The 15,000-nt window shown below is 36.1% G+C and overlaps 1 protein-coding gene across 1 annotated transcript in view; it reads left to right on the top strand.

The window, feature by feature from the left end:
• LOC122326388 (serine/threonine-protein kinase 10-like) overlaps positions 1–15,000 on the top strand; it is a 39,591-nt gene that overhangs the window by 11,639 nt on the left and 12,952 nt on the right. The window contains 9 exon segments of the mRNA XM_043221248.1: positions 4,946–4,994; positions 5,809–5,817; positions 5,820–5,957; positions 7,610–7,682; positions 8,659–8,853; positions 8,997–9,078; positions 10,788–10,922; positions 13,561–14,022; positions 14,024–14,188. Of these exon segments, the coding sequence (XP_043077183.1) occupies positions 4,946–4,994; positions 5,809–5,817; positions 5,820–5,957; positions 7,610–7,682; positions 8,659–8,853; positions 8,997–9,078; positions 10,788–10,922; positions 13,561–14,022; positions 14,024–14,188 (1,308 nt within the window).

Here is a 15,000-nt window from a genome sequence, read left to right as displayed (position 1 = left end):
CAATGGATTTCAGGTAACACTTTATTTTGGTAGTCCACTTTAGTCACGAGAGTATTAGCAGACCCTCTGTTTAATATCTTCTAACTCCACAACATGCTACATACTGACTTTCAGAAACTTATTCTACTAACCCTAAACCTACTAGTCTGAGAGTTATAGACACGGAGCTGCTGATGAATGACAGTTAGTTGAAATATAGTTGACATGTAGTTAAAGTTACTTCTAGTTAGTTGACTGTCTAAAATAAAAAGGATTTCATACAAGCAATAACTTGAATACGTCTTTTCTATGATTGAATATCTAAATGTAACTTGACTGAAGTTGAAGTAAACAAAAAAAAAAAAAAAAAAAAAAAATCATCATTACACCCCATATGGCACAAAATGTATACAAATATAGATTTAAAAATATCCACATTAAAATTAAACGATTTTAGAAGGTTACATCAATTACAAATTTTATATATATATATATATATATATATATATATATATATATATATATATATATATATATATATATATATATGTGTATGTGTATATATATATATATATATATATATATATATATATATATATATATATATATATATATATATATATATATATATATATATATATATATATATATATATATATATATATATATATATATATATATATATATGTAATGTGTATGTGTATGTGTATGTGTATATGTGTGTAACATTTTCAATTAATTAAATTCATTATAAATGTATTAATGTTGTCACAATGAGTTTTAATGTGTGATATGTATTTTCCACGTACATTTTGCATTTGCCGTTTAAATGAAATATATTTTCAATCTGAAAAACACATATCAATAAACCATACCATTTAACACATAATTTGTCGTTTATCTGAAATATACAGGACTTTTGTCAGTAAAAAAAAAAAAACTGCACCACATTTGGAAGCTTGATTTACTGTTATTATAAAATCATTTCAAAATCATTGTGAAAGCACACAGTTTTTCCTCTTGTCATTGTTACACATTTATTACTCAGGATCATTGCTGGCGCTCTACAGTCACGTGTGTATTGTTTGACTGATGTTGTCTCAGTAATGAAAGTTAGTCTTTTCTGTAGCACACAGTAGACGTGGATACATTTGCTGGCGTTCGGCGCTCGTTCATAGATCCACCCGTTTCCCAAACAGCTTGTGCTCCGTAACGGAGACACTGGAGACTGGTCTCAGGAAACACCCTGTATAGATTATATAACAGTATGATCACAAGACGGGCAACTTATTCGGTGACGTCTGCCTTGTTGAGGGCGAGCACAGATTCATGTCTCTTAAGGGAAAACTTCATTCTTGGGCTTGAACCCTGAGTCCGGTCCAGAGACCAGTATGTCCTGGAGACTTGTATATTTCGCTCTTGCCGTGATTTTTGCGTGCATGTGTAATGTTTCGCATGACGCTTAGCGATGAATCATGAGTTATTGGATGAAACTCAGTGACAATTATCTAGAAACCAGAGGTCAATTAGTAACCGCGTAAAAACCAACCAGATGACCCAAACGAACACACCTAGCAACCAACCCTCCAGTGAATGTAGAAGAATTAATCTGTTTATTAGTTTGCATGTTTGTCTGTGTGTGTAAATACAGTCAAAACAAAAAAAACAAACCAATCAAATATATTGCAATTATTGATTTTATGTTTTTATGTAGATAGAATATAATATAATAGTTAGATTTAATTGTTTTAGATGCTTCTATACATCTATTACAAATATTTGAAATCTATATATTATTAAATATTTTATTGAATATGTTATAAACACACACACACACACACACACACACACACACACACACACACACACACACACACACACACACACACATATATATATATATATATATATATATATATATATATACAATGACTGCAAAATGACTAAATGTAAATGTGTGTGTGTATGTATATATATATATATATATATATATATATATATATATATATATATATATATATATATATATATATATATATATATATATATATATTATTATTATTATTATTATTATTATTATTATTATTATTTTTTTTTTTTTTTTTTTTTTGCTTTAACTTTTCAAAATCAAGTTACATTTAGATATCCGATGGCTTGTATTAAATCCAGATTACACATTATTTAGATTTTAGAGTCTACTACAAGTAACTTTGTAACTACATGTCAACCAATTCATATATATACAACCCTTTATACTCTACAGAATGAACACTATTAAGCATTACTTGGTAATACATAAACTGGTATTATGTAATTGTGTTCATTTAAAATTTACCTGCTTGATAATTTTTTTGGGTCATAATCCATTACATATCTTTCAATCAAAGTTGTTTGACATTATTAAGCATTAATTAGTTCTGACACACCGTTTTAGCTCTTGCTGTATCGTATTACCATTTTCTAAAGCATGATGATTTGAGAAATGTCGAAGGTGTCTGAACAAGTTTTGTTGTGATATGTGTCGAGTGTCGCAGGAAGCAGCAGTTTTATTGGCTTGTGCGTTGGTTTGTTGGAGTCCTGCCACGTCTCTTTGCTTTGGTATGTGGTTTATGTATCTTGGAGGCGGTCATGAAACCGTGTGTCGCTGTGCTATCGCCTCCATCACTAAATATACAGACGCCGGTGTTTACCGGCCCACGGGGGTCGAGCAGGGGGACGCTTCGACGGGACGCTGCTTCCTTCAGTGGATCGTTCTGGCTCGGGAGCTTTAGGTCATTACAAACTAATCTCTCTAACCGTGTACATTCCTAAAGGAGCAGTTCAGCCAGAAATGAAGATACTGTTATCATTAATCACGTCGCTCTAAACCCGCAATACGAATTTGAAGAATGACCCACAAATTAGGCCTCTTCCTCATACGTTGTAATCGTGTGACTCCAGGAGAGTTATATACAGCGCAAAACATTAAAGAGTGTAGATTATATTTAGCACAAAAGTCACATGGACTGCTTTTTTGTGCCGCCTTGTATTTTTTTTGTATTGAGTCGTTTTGTGTAGTATGCATGCATAGTGACTAGGGACGGCCATTTTCCCCAAAATATCGTATTTTGATATTGGGGTTTATAAAAACGAATATTCGATTCTTGAAATGACTTTTAACGAGAAAGATGTTTTATGATTAGACCGTGTCTCTTAAACCGAAGCCATGAAAGTGCGTGTCGGTAATTTCGATTTGTTGAGCTGTTTATATGCCAAAAATGACTTGCTGAATGATCTTACGAAACGGTATTTTGATAAGATTATTGAAAATGTAAAAATGTACTTTGGCGTGCATGTGATACGACGTAGTTTTCGCTTGCATATGATACGAAATTTCACATCTACCCCACAACCTTAATCCTACCCACTGCGTATCGCGTGCATGGCGACGAATTTCGTGTCGTATGCACGCAACATCCTATGCAGTTTAATCAAAGGTAGCACCATTTTGTAAAACCTTTTTAGTGTGAAGTAATTCTGAGCCTCGGAAGACAGACGACGACGTTCTGTGATCGAATACGATTACGTGCTCCACAGCGCCACCCAGTGACTTCATTTATAACGGACCTTTCGTTTGCATGCTTAGGATTTATCATTGAGCAAAGCAATTAAATGAATAATTACAGATTGAATATTCAAGTATTTGACTATTTGGGACCTGAAACGTGAGCATGCAGCCTAAAGACTCTTCTTACAGTAGGTTGAGGTAGATTGATGGACAGTTTGTGCATTTTGATGGAACTTACTGGAAGCGTTTGGGCAGGTTTGCAGAACTTTTTAAATCATATCAGTGACAGCCAGATGGCTGCGAGTAAAGATTTGGCCGGTGATGTTAGGTGTAGGTTTACTTGGCTCACGTCAAATTGATCTGGAGAGAGCTTTGAGAAAATGCTGTGAAATTGTCTAATGACTCAGGAATTTGCAAAAACAAAACGATTTGAGATTGTAAGGATTCACAACAAATGACTGTTGTTGTTTTTATATATATATGTATATGTTTATATTTATTTATTTATTTATATTTTTATATTTATATATATATATATATATATATATATATATATATATATATATATATATATATGTATTTATATATATATATATATATATTTATTTGTATATATTTATATATTTATTTTATATATATATATATATATACACTTTTTTTTTTTTGTTTGTTTTTCTTTAATCTTTCTTAATCTTAATTACGCAATCTGTAAATGTGATCAAAAGGAGGAACAAAAACTAAAACATCAGCACAGTGTAGAAATGCATGCACATCCAGTGAGGAAGCATAGAAATAGCAGCGATTTGATTAGATTTGACTGTATTGTCTTAAATGCCCCTATTATTGATATAAAGTCAATGTCTCTCCGAAGAACAGTCGTTTTCGTGTTGGTCTGAAGGAGAATCCGATTCATTCTTTGGCACTAGGTGCTGCTTTTGGAGAGTTTTAAATGAATTCAACCAATGGCCAGAGGAGTTTGAAGGAATCGTTCGGGAGCCGTTAAATGAATAAGGTCAAAAGTAATTCAACAAAGACAATAAAAGTGCTTTTTGACCATGCATGTATGTCAGCGTCTTGTTTGAGTCTCTTTCATAATGATGCTGAAAATTCAGCGTTGCATCCAAGAAATAAATTAAATTTCAAAGTTTTTTGAAATAGAAAACCTTTATTTTAAATTGTAATAATATTTCAAAATATACATGAGCCTTAACGAACAAAAGAGGCTTCTTAAAAAAAAAACAAAAAAACACTTTCTGATCCCAAAACCTCATGAATTTATTCCTCTACTTCTCAAATAAACTGCATCAGCCCGTCTTTGATCTGAGATCTGTTCTCATACACTGCACCACCTTTTCCTGTTTACATGAAACCACTCTCTTCTGTGTCTGAACTAAAGCGTTATACCTCATTTCCTCACAGATAATGATCGAGTTTTGCCCCGGAGGTGCCGTCGATGCCACTATGTTAGGTAAGACCTGTATCTCTCTTCCTCTTCATGATCTTGGTTATTAGCTCACGGGTGAGGAGGCAAACCCATCTTCCCCTGAAGTTTAAACAGGATATTGCATTATTTTGGATGTTTTATGAACGAGCTGGTCAAGGTCACTTAAAGTTCGTTGCCTTTGGTTGCACCCGCTGTTCAAACTTCAGTTTATTGAATAGGCATGCTTGTGTGTTCCTTCAAAAATACATTTAATACCAAAATATACATTATATTATTATTTTCTTTCCTTCCAATACCCTTGAACAACACTTTAAGAACAAAAACTAAAAAACAATTATCGATAACAAATACATGCATAAACACTTTTGAAAATTGAGATTGAATTAATTAATTCATAAAAATAAAAAGTAAAACAAGTCACATATGTATGACATCTAATTTCAAGTAATTCAGCTAATACATTTAAGAAACTATTATTAATAATGTTAATATTAATATTAAATAAAATAATAGATTAAAAGAGTGGAACAATTAACACAAATATTTTAGTATTTAATATTTTTACTATATATATATATATATATATATATATATATATACACACAAAAATAAAATATAGTAATCATATTCAAATATTTTATTTAAATATATAGATAATTGTAAATAACAGGTATTTCACAATAAAAAAATTAATGATTGCATTATATATTTATCAATAACAACAACAACAACTATTATTATTATTATTGTTATTGTTATTGTTATTAATATTAATATTATGTTTTGTTGTGGGTTTTTTCCCCACTAGTCTGAAGATGTTCTTGTTTTTGTCTGTCAGAGCTGGACAGGGTCTTGAAGAGCCTCAGATCCGGGTGATCTGTAAACAGATGCTGGAGGCTCTTCAGTATCTCCACAGTATGAAGATCATCCACAGAGACCTGAAGGCTGGAAACATTCTGCTCACGCTGGACGGAGACATCAAGCTAGGTTCGTATGTGAACCAACCAGTCAGTCGAGGCGCTTTAAAACCATGATCGTGAAATTAAACGAGGTGATTTGTGCTGCTTTTTTCTTCTGGACAAACGCCATATATTTGGTGTAATTAGTCTTTTTTTTTTTTTCTCAAGCACACAAATGCATTCTAATTTGATGAAGGTCAATAATTCTGTCCTAGAACATAGTAAGCAGACTTGATGCCTTCTAAGGGATCGTCCAGACTGAATTGGAACAGTCTGCAAAAAGCAGGAATTCTGTACTAAGATTATTTTATTTTTAGTTTTTTCATTAAATTAAATTTAAAGTTTTTTTATTTAAATTTTATAAAATTTTTATATTTTATTAAATTTTTATTATTTTATTTTATTTTTATTATGACCTAAAATACACAAAATCTACACTAAAAATACAATTATTGCAGATCTTTTCTACCTAAAAGTATTTAAAAGTGTATTTTTTCTTACTGTGACGCAAAGCTGAATTTTCAGCATCATTGTTCCAGGCTTTCACTGCAAACACTGTTTTTACTTAGAATGAGCAAAATAATCTAATTGCAAACAGAAAACAAGATTATTTTTCTTATTTCAAGCAAAATGTACTTCATTTGGGCTTGTTTTTTCTGAAAGCAAGACAATAATTTTGCTCCTCTATAAATTCCTTCTTGATTCAAGAATTTTTGCTGAAAACAAGACAAAAAATCTATGCTAGAAAATCATTTTTTGAGGTGTTTGTGTCAAATGATGGTTCTAATATTCTGATTTGATGCTCAAAAACATTTTTAATTATTATGAGTGTTAATAAATGGCTGCTTCATATTTTTGTGGATGCCATAATATGCTTCTAATTAGTCGTAATCAGCATTATTCGAATAATGCTTTCATTCAGCGAGGACTTATTAAAGTGATCAGGCGTGAGCCTCTGGTGCCTTAAAATACTGTCTAGTTAGGATTTGTAACCGAGCAAAAGACTCTCCTACTCTCTTACTAATTCTTTTGACCTCTCTCACACCCTTACACACACACACACACACACACACACACACACACACACACATTTCCTTGAAACCTTGTATTGAAGGTTGTGTCGTAAAGTACCACGGTTTGCCAAGAGCTGACTTATAATATTCCATTACACCTCTCTGCTCAGATCTCGCTGGGTTTAGTGATTGAATGTGGCTTCATTGTGTTCTGGTTCATGGGAGTTCAGAACGCCAGTCCAAAAGATACTAAAGTATCAGGCTTTTAGTGCTTTCTGATACTCGAACCTGTCCATAACTGAGAGCAAAAATATCTAGAATGTTTCTTGAGCAGCTCATTAAATGATTTCTGTAGGATCATGCGACACTGAAGTAATGATGCTCAAAATTCATATATATATGAATGTATATATATGTGTATATGTATGTATATATGTTTGTATATATGTTTGTATATATGCATGTGTATATATATATGTGTATATATGTATATGTCTATATATAGACATATATCTATATATATACATGGAAAACTGTATTAATTTTACTGATATTAAATAGCAGCTTTGCTGAGCAGAAGAGAAGTAATCATTCAGAGTCAGATAACGGCGTGACATTTCTGAAACTGGGACCAAATATTAAAACAACATTTCGCTTTTTGTTACAGCGGATTTTGGAGTTTCTGCAAAAAACAGCAAAACTCTTCAGCGACGAGACTCTTTTATCGGGACTCCATATTGGTAAGTGCTATAAATCAGGCGTGTCCTGTCAGGATCCTTCAGGCTAAACAGAAGCTTGATCTGTTTAGAGCGTCATTTAAAATTTAGAGCAGTCACATGACCGCTCGTGAGTAATTAGAGTTATTAATTAGTTACATATTAGTGAAAAACAAGATGTATGAGAACAAATAGACTTTTAAGCGAAATAATAATAAAATAAATTTTGCACCAGATTTTCACGTATGATTGAAAACAAGCATAAGGTTTATTTTAATAACGAAAGTATGTAATAATCAAGGTAATTATAATTATTTTAATTGCACATGAGGCAGTTTTTAGTTGTATAACTATTCCAGTTTGTTGTTTAAATATAAACATTTAGGTGGTGGTTGTATTTATTATTTAATTTTAAAAAGACGTTTTGACATCTTCAGATGTTCAGTCATGTTTATTTTGTGCTGTAACTAGAAGTAAAGAGGAAGTGATGATCGATTGAACACATTTGTGTGTGTGTGTGTGTGTCTTGCATATATATATATGTGTGTGTGTGTATGTGTGTGTGTGTATATGTGTGTGTGTGTGTGTGTGTGTGTGTGTGTGTGTGTGTGTGTGTGTGTGTGTGTGTGTGTGTGTGTGTGTGTGTGTGTGTGTGTGTGTGTGTATATATATATATATATATATATATATATATATATATATATATATATGTGTGTGTATATATATATATGTGTGTGTGTGTGTATATATATATATATATATATGTGTGTGTGTGTGTGTGTGTGTGTGTGTGTGTGTGAGAGAGTAGTCCTTATCTATAAGTTGTAGGTTTATTAAGAAACTGAGCAGAACTAGTGAACTATGAATATTTACTGGCATTGTGTAAATAATAGGTGACCCATATAAAAGTAACTGTAATCCAATTACAAGTACTTGTTTCCTTTCTGGGAATGTCTCTGAGTCGTTTGGTCTGGGTCTGAGGTGTCGTGTGTGTGTTCAGGATGGCTCCGGAGGTGGTGATGTGCGAGACCATGAAGGACGCTCCGTACGACTACAAGGCTGACATCTGGTCCTTGGGCATCACGCTGATCGAGCTGGCTCAGATAGAGCCGCCCCATCACGAGCTCAACCCCATGAGGGTCCTGCTGAAAATCGCCAAGTCCGAGCCGCCCACCCTCGAGCAGCCGGCCAAGTGGTAAGCCACAGACTCCAGGGGCCCGAGATTCCTTCCAAAGATGGGGCGGCTTCTCAGATTTATGGCTTTTAACGTTTCTGTAATATGACTGGCTGTTGAATGTACCGCACCCCCCCCTCGTTTAATGCATTTGTGTGTTTTAGGTCGATGGAATTTAAGGATTTCCTGAAAAAAGCTTTGGACAGAAACCCTGAGACGAGGCCGACGGCCGCTCAGCTTCTAGAAGTAAGGACCGTCCTCACGCTTCCCTTGTGTTCTGCCGCTGCTCTCGTGTAGATTAACAGAGACTGCGGTGCTCCCTGCCAAGGAAGAAAAGCCCACAACATCTCATCAGGGCTTCCCGGATGAAGGGAATTACAGCCATTTGCATTCTCCCTTTAGGATATTTCTCCTCCTCCACCCTTTCCGCCGAACCGAGCGCTTAAGAAGATCACGTGCAGTAGATGTGTTGGTTTAAGGGCCAGATTCCCGTGTGGAGTTTTTATGTTTATTAGTAGTACATTTATTAAATGTTACGTTATGGATCAGAGATGAATGTTTAAATGCGTTTTTTTTCCTCCTTCTTAGAAAACATCCACTAAAATGTTATTCATTGTAACAGTAAGAAATCATTTAAAGGCTCACAGTAAAGCCCTAACAAAAACTTTAAATAATACAGTTTAGTGTGATGGCTTTTTTTTCTCATGCACGGGTCAAAATAAGTCGATTTTTAGATTTTTGCATGAATAAATCCATTCCTCTGAATAACGATGGAACATTATTAAACACATATTTCGATTTTTTTTCTTTTTGAAACAAGTACACACTAAAATTGCATTTAATATGCATTTAATTTGATGCCAAATTGGCATTTTGCAATTCTTCTTCTTTTAGTTTGTTTATTATTATTACTATTGCATTAGTATTTTATTTGTCATTTCTACACGAACTATAAATGATGTTTGACCGGTATGTTCTCTTGCTGTGGACGTGTGTCAGAAGTGAACTCTGGACATCTGCGGAGCAGCTTCTGAATGTAAAGCATCTCACTCTCTCTTCTGGGCGTTTCACATTACATATTCATTTAACGCTCCGCTGCACGCAAAGCGGCCTGGAAGACAGGTGTTTATTGGGCTGATATTTGGTACACGCTTCTTCTTCTCTGTGCAGAGTTCATATATCATTGCAAGTCTTTATAGGCCTAGACTGAAGTTTAAATCTGACCCTTGAAACCAAGGATGGACGTAAACGCACCTAAAACTGCATTGAGGGCATCATGGGTGTGTTCCACAAAGACGACTTTCACACAGTGTCGGTGTTATCGGTCATCCAGGCTATTTGTTAGAGGTTTAGGATGTATGTTATGTGAAGGGGGGATCGTTGGCTGTGGGGTAAATGATATTGCTGGCTGTAGGTTTTAACGCTTGACTCTCCTTCACATACGCCCGGCAGCTGGGACGCTTCAATTAAACAAGGTGCAACTCAGCTGAATAATAGATGAGAGCAGCGTTTCTCTTCATTACACTTGTGCTTTCACAGTCCAGTACCTGAGCACCTCCCCACCTTCATCTAACTCAGCTCTTCTCCTAATTAAACCCCAGACTCTCTCAAGAACAACTTTTCGTTTTTTGTTTTTTTTAACGAACTGCCAGTTCTGCTGATCGCAAGTGTGTTTCAAGTCCAATAACATTTTTATAAAATATGTATATGTTAAATATATATATAACCAAACCAAATTTCTTGCTATGACAATTGTATTTGATTGCATTTCTTTTGTAAACATTGAAAAGCAACATAAAAATGTTTATCTGTTAATGGTTTGATTAGTTTTCGCGAAAGCAACAATTCAGACCAAACGAATGAATCTCTCGGTTCTCCAGCTCGTGTTATTTCTTGCACATGCTGTTCTTGTACTGCATTCTAAATAATCTTTTGACGCGTGTTCCGCTTCACAGCATCCTTTCGTCAGTTCGGTGAAGACCAACCGTCCGCTGAGAGAGCTGGTGGCCGAGGCCAAAGCCGAGGTGATGGAGGAGATCGAGGACAATCAAGAAGAAGCAGAAGACGAGGACCCTGCTGACCTCTCACCTGTACGCCTCTCTTTCTCTCTCAGTAGATACAGCACGTGCTGATAGAGAGCACAAATAGTGCGCTGCTCATGGAAAAGTGCTCAGGGCATAAAGAGAGACGCATCTGTTTAGCGCCTCGACAGCTCTAATTGTTACTGTATGGAAAGTTCCTATGAAAAGGCACAAGCAGCACGACATGTTCAGAACTCAATGAATTATGCAGATGTGCGCTCATTTTGGTTACCTAACAGTGTATATGTAAGCACATTTTTGTAGACAAAATACCTGGTTGATTATTGATGAAATGGATGTATGCACCAGAGCAGGGAATGAGGTATCCCATGATGCAATGCATCGATTAATTAATCACAGTTAGACATTTTCATATGCGTTTTTTTTTTCGTATTCGCCATCCTTTCTTCTCAAAATGCATGCTGCGGATGGAAACAACACCCCAAAACTGAACCCTATCCGAGATTAGACATTAAATGGCCTTAAGCCAGTGTTTCGCTTCATATAAAAATAAGGTCTGGGGAAAAAAAAGCCTTTACAGTCTTAATTCACAAAATAATGCCCTAAAAAAGGTGTTTCATTGCAGCAAAAAGTTCGATTCTTAGTCATCATGGCACTAAATGCACTGTTAAAATATCCTCCTCTGTGGTTTTTTTTTTGGTTTACTAATACAAAAATCGAAATATGCCTACATCAACATAGTTGATGCCAAATACAAGAACATCTCTGTCAAAGGGGTTTAAAAAAGTATTTATTTCTGACCCTATCGGCAGATAGTTGTTCTTTTAAATCATAAACTCGCTTCATTTTGATCGATTTCTTAGAAAAGGGAACTTATGTCGTTTTTCTTCTCAAGTAAATGTGTGTTTAATTAAGAGTCTTCAGACAATTGAGCTGGAAAACAAGACGAAGACACAGAGGACAAACAGAATTTTGGCAGAAAGAGGTGTTTTACATTCATGCCTTTTGGCAGACGCTTTTTAAAAAGCAAAAAACACAGTAAACACATACTGTATGTGATCAATCATGATTAATAGTTTGACAGCACTAATTTTCAAACTTTAAAGTGTTGCTAATACAACTCATTGCATGCTCGCCAGTCATTTTTTATTAAGAAAACATTGATATATTGAGAACAAATTATATTCCCATTATGTTCACTTCAGCTTATCCCTTAAAGTGTCTTTACTCGACCTTTAAAAGGTCTACAGTCTTACATTTACCTTGCAGAAGCCCTTTCGCAGGGTTGCCAGGTCTGCAAAAACAAAACCAACCCGATTGCAACCCAAAACTAGCCTTAATGCCTTCTTTCCCCATGGTCTTCCTCTCCATCCCTTCGGTCCAAACAGTGCTTCGGGTGGTTTTTATCCAAAGCTAATAAACAATCCGCGTCAACGGTGTACAAGTAGCCCAATTCCTGCTCTAAAAACAAGGATTTGGCAACACTACCCTCTAGTCTCAAGGGCATCAGGCGCCACTACACCCCTGACGTACCATTATAATGTCCTATTATATCACAATGTGTTAGTGAGGTCTCTTCCGCTCTCGCGTAATCAGACAGGATTTGTGCCCCGCCCAACTTTCACATTAGCGTCTCCATTTAAAGACCTCTTCTAGTGTTGACATGGCACAAAATAACCTTTAATACGCTTCCTCCTCTGCTTCTCATCTGGCCTTCAAGTGTAAAATGAGACAAAAGACACGCCGTCCACATTTCTTTGGAGTTAAATAAAGCACAGGACAATCGGTTCCTCGTTTCTGTCGAGGAAGCGGCTCTAAGGGTGAAGGCCTGCAGCTGTGTGTGAGTTTGGTGACAGTATCTGGCCTGTGGCCAGCGTTAGCGGCTTTATTAACAGCACTTCATCATCTCCGTGTGTTTTCTCAGTCGGTTTTAGTACAAGGCTGTTCAGCCGTAGTGCTGCCGGTTTACTCTGACGAACCTGTGAAGCTTGGCCTCCAAGTGTGACAGATGCACTACTTCACAAGAAACCCCACAGAATATACAGTCAAACTAATCAGACACCAGATATATTTCTGATGTTTTTATGCTAGTGGGTGCTGGACACTACAGTTACAAGTAAGGATAGCAAAATAAAGTGAAATGTGAAGTCTTCATAGAGTGGAATATCAGTCAAATTTGGTATCAAATATTATTCAGACACTTGGACCCAAGTGTGTTAGTTTAATGCAGAACGCATTTTTCTTGCAATTTGGATTATTTAGTGATAAAAATAAAAAGATCTACACTGTAAAAAGTGCCTGTGATATTAACGGTAAAAAACCTGAATGCGCTACGGTAAAAAGCAGTTAAATTGTTAATGGTAAATTGGATTTAATAAAAAGAAAACAAAAATATTAGCTAGTGTTAGTTTGATTTTTGAAAGAAAACAAGCAGTTAATAAATTAATAGAGTTCAAGTCTAAAAGGGACATGCGCATAAAAAAAAGGTTCTAAAAATAGAATTGGACTAAAGAGTGCTTGATTTCTAGAGAGCTATAGGTCAAATAAAGATGGAAGATAAGTTGTTAGCCTATTCTTCAATTTGACAGCTGCATTTTTGGTTAAAAAAAAGTTATTTTATATTATCCAGATGAATTTTTTCTATTTCATTGTCGCATAAGCCGCCCTCCGTCTGTGTTCTTTCTAGGCGCCCATCAAAGACCCTTCAGAAACCAGCGAGACCAGTTTATATGGCGACCATCACCACAACGAAGCTCCGATGGAGCTCGAGGAGGAGCCCAGGACCCCCGAGTCCACCGAAGCTCCTCCGAAAGAGCAGGACGATCTCAGCGACAAGTTCCCAGAAGAGGACCACGACAAACCCGAGAGCGAGGCGTCAGGCAAGACCTCCAGCTCCGACTCGGGCATCGAGGACGGGAAAAGCACCCCCACCCACGAAGAGGACCCCAAGGTCTCGGAACCAGAGCTTCCTCCTCTGAGGACGGCAGAACCTTCGGAGTCATCGGAGTCTTCCTCGGACGCCGCGGAGCAGCCCCCGGAGAAACCGGAGGAACCGGAGAAGGAAGAAGCTCGCGGCGTGAGGGAGATGCCCAGCCAGCGCGTGGTTCTGGACCGCGCCGAGTCCAGAGAGCCGAGCAAGCGCGCGTCTGGCGGCGAGCGCACCGCTCTCTCTGGCTGCCGAGGACGGCGAGAGGTTATCCAACGGCAGGCTGTCGAAACGACTCTCGGATGTGACGAGCGAGAACATGGACATCAGCCTGAACCTGTCGGGGGATATGTCCGTCAACAAAGACCTGGGCACCATCTCTTTACGGGTGAGTCTGGCTTTGAGTCATCTTTGAGCCGAAAGGATTAGTGTTTTCGCCAGATAAAGAAGGATTTTAACTAGCTCTGTCGATGTCGAGGTATTGTTTGCATTATGAGTGTGTACTGTGTGTATTTTTGATGACGTCTACGAAGCACAAACGCTAGGTAGATAGATTAAAGATAGGTAACTTCAGAAGATAACGTGGAGATCACTTTTATTGTGTTTTATTGTGAACAGTATTTATTCATTTATTTTTTAACTAATCAACATAACTTAATTGAAATTAATTGGAAGGCACAATAAAAAAAAACATGATTTTGTTAAACCCTTCCTATTTGAATGCACACACATACAGTACTTTTATTTTGGATGTGATTGTTTGAGAATGCTACTTGAACTCATTTCTGTCTTATTTTAATATTTTACATGTAGTTATTTCTATCTTAACTGTTTCAATAGGAAATATCGGTTTTACATTCATTCATTTGCCATTAATTGTAATAATCCAGCGAGTATTTTTGAGGTCTGGTCTGATCTTTCAGTTTGTCTGGAATGGCAAGAAGAAACAACAAACTGAAACAGACCAAATCCTGAGAACAACGTCTCTACCTACAGTACTGTTAAAAGTCGATTAAAACAACTAGTGCACTTGAGCAGGGTTTTTTAAAGAGAGCTTTGCAGGTAGCTTTGGAGACGTTGTTCTTCTAGATCGAGTCTGTCTCTGTTTCTTCATCTAGATTAATGAGTCCACTTAATGCAGAGAATAAAGCTGTAAAATCCTTGCTATCGAAAAGAGTCGGCCGTGCACAGGACCGACGC

The sequence above is a fragment of the Puntigrus tetrazona genome, chromosome 21 (assembly GCF_018831695.1).
Source record: "Puntigrus tetrazona isolate hp1 chromosome 21, ASM1883169v1, whole genome shotgun sequence".
In the NCBI taxonomy this organism is placed as follows: Eukaryota; Metazoa; Chordata; class Actinopteri; order Cypriniformes; family Cyprinidae; genus Puntigrus; species Puntigrus tetrazona.
This window is presented reverse-complemented; position numbering and strand designations above follow the sequence as displayed.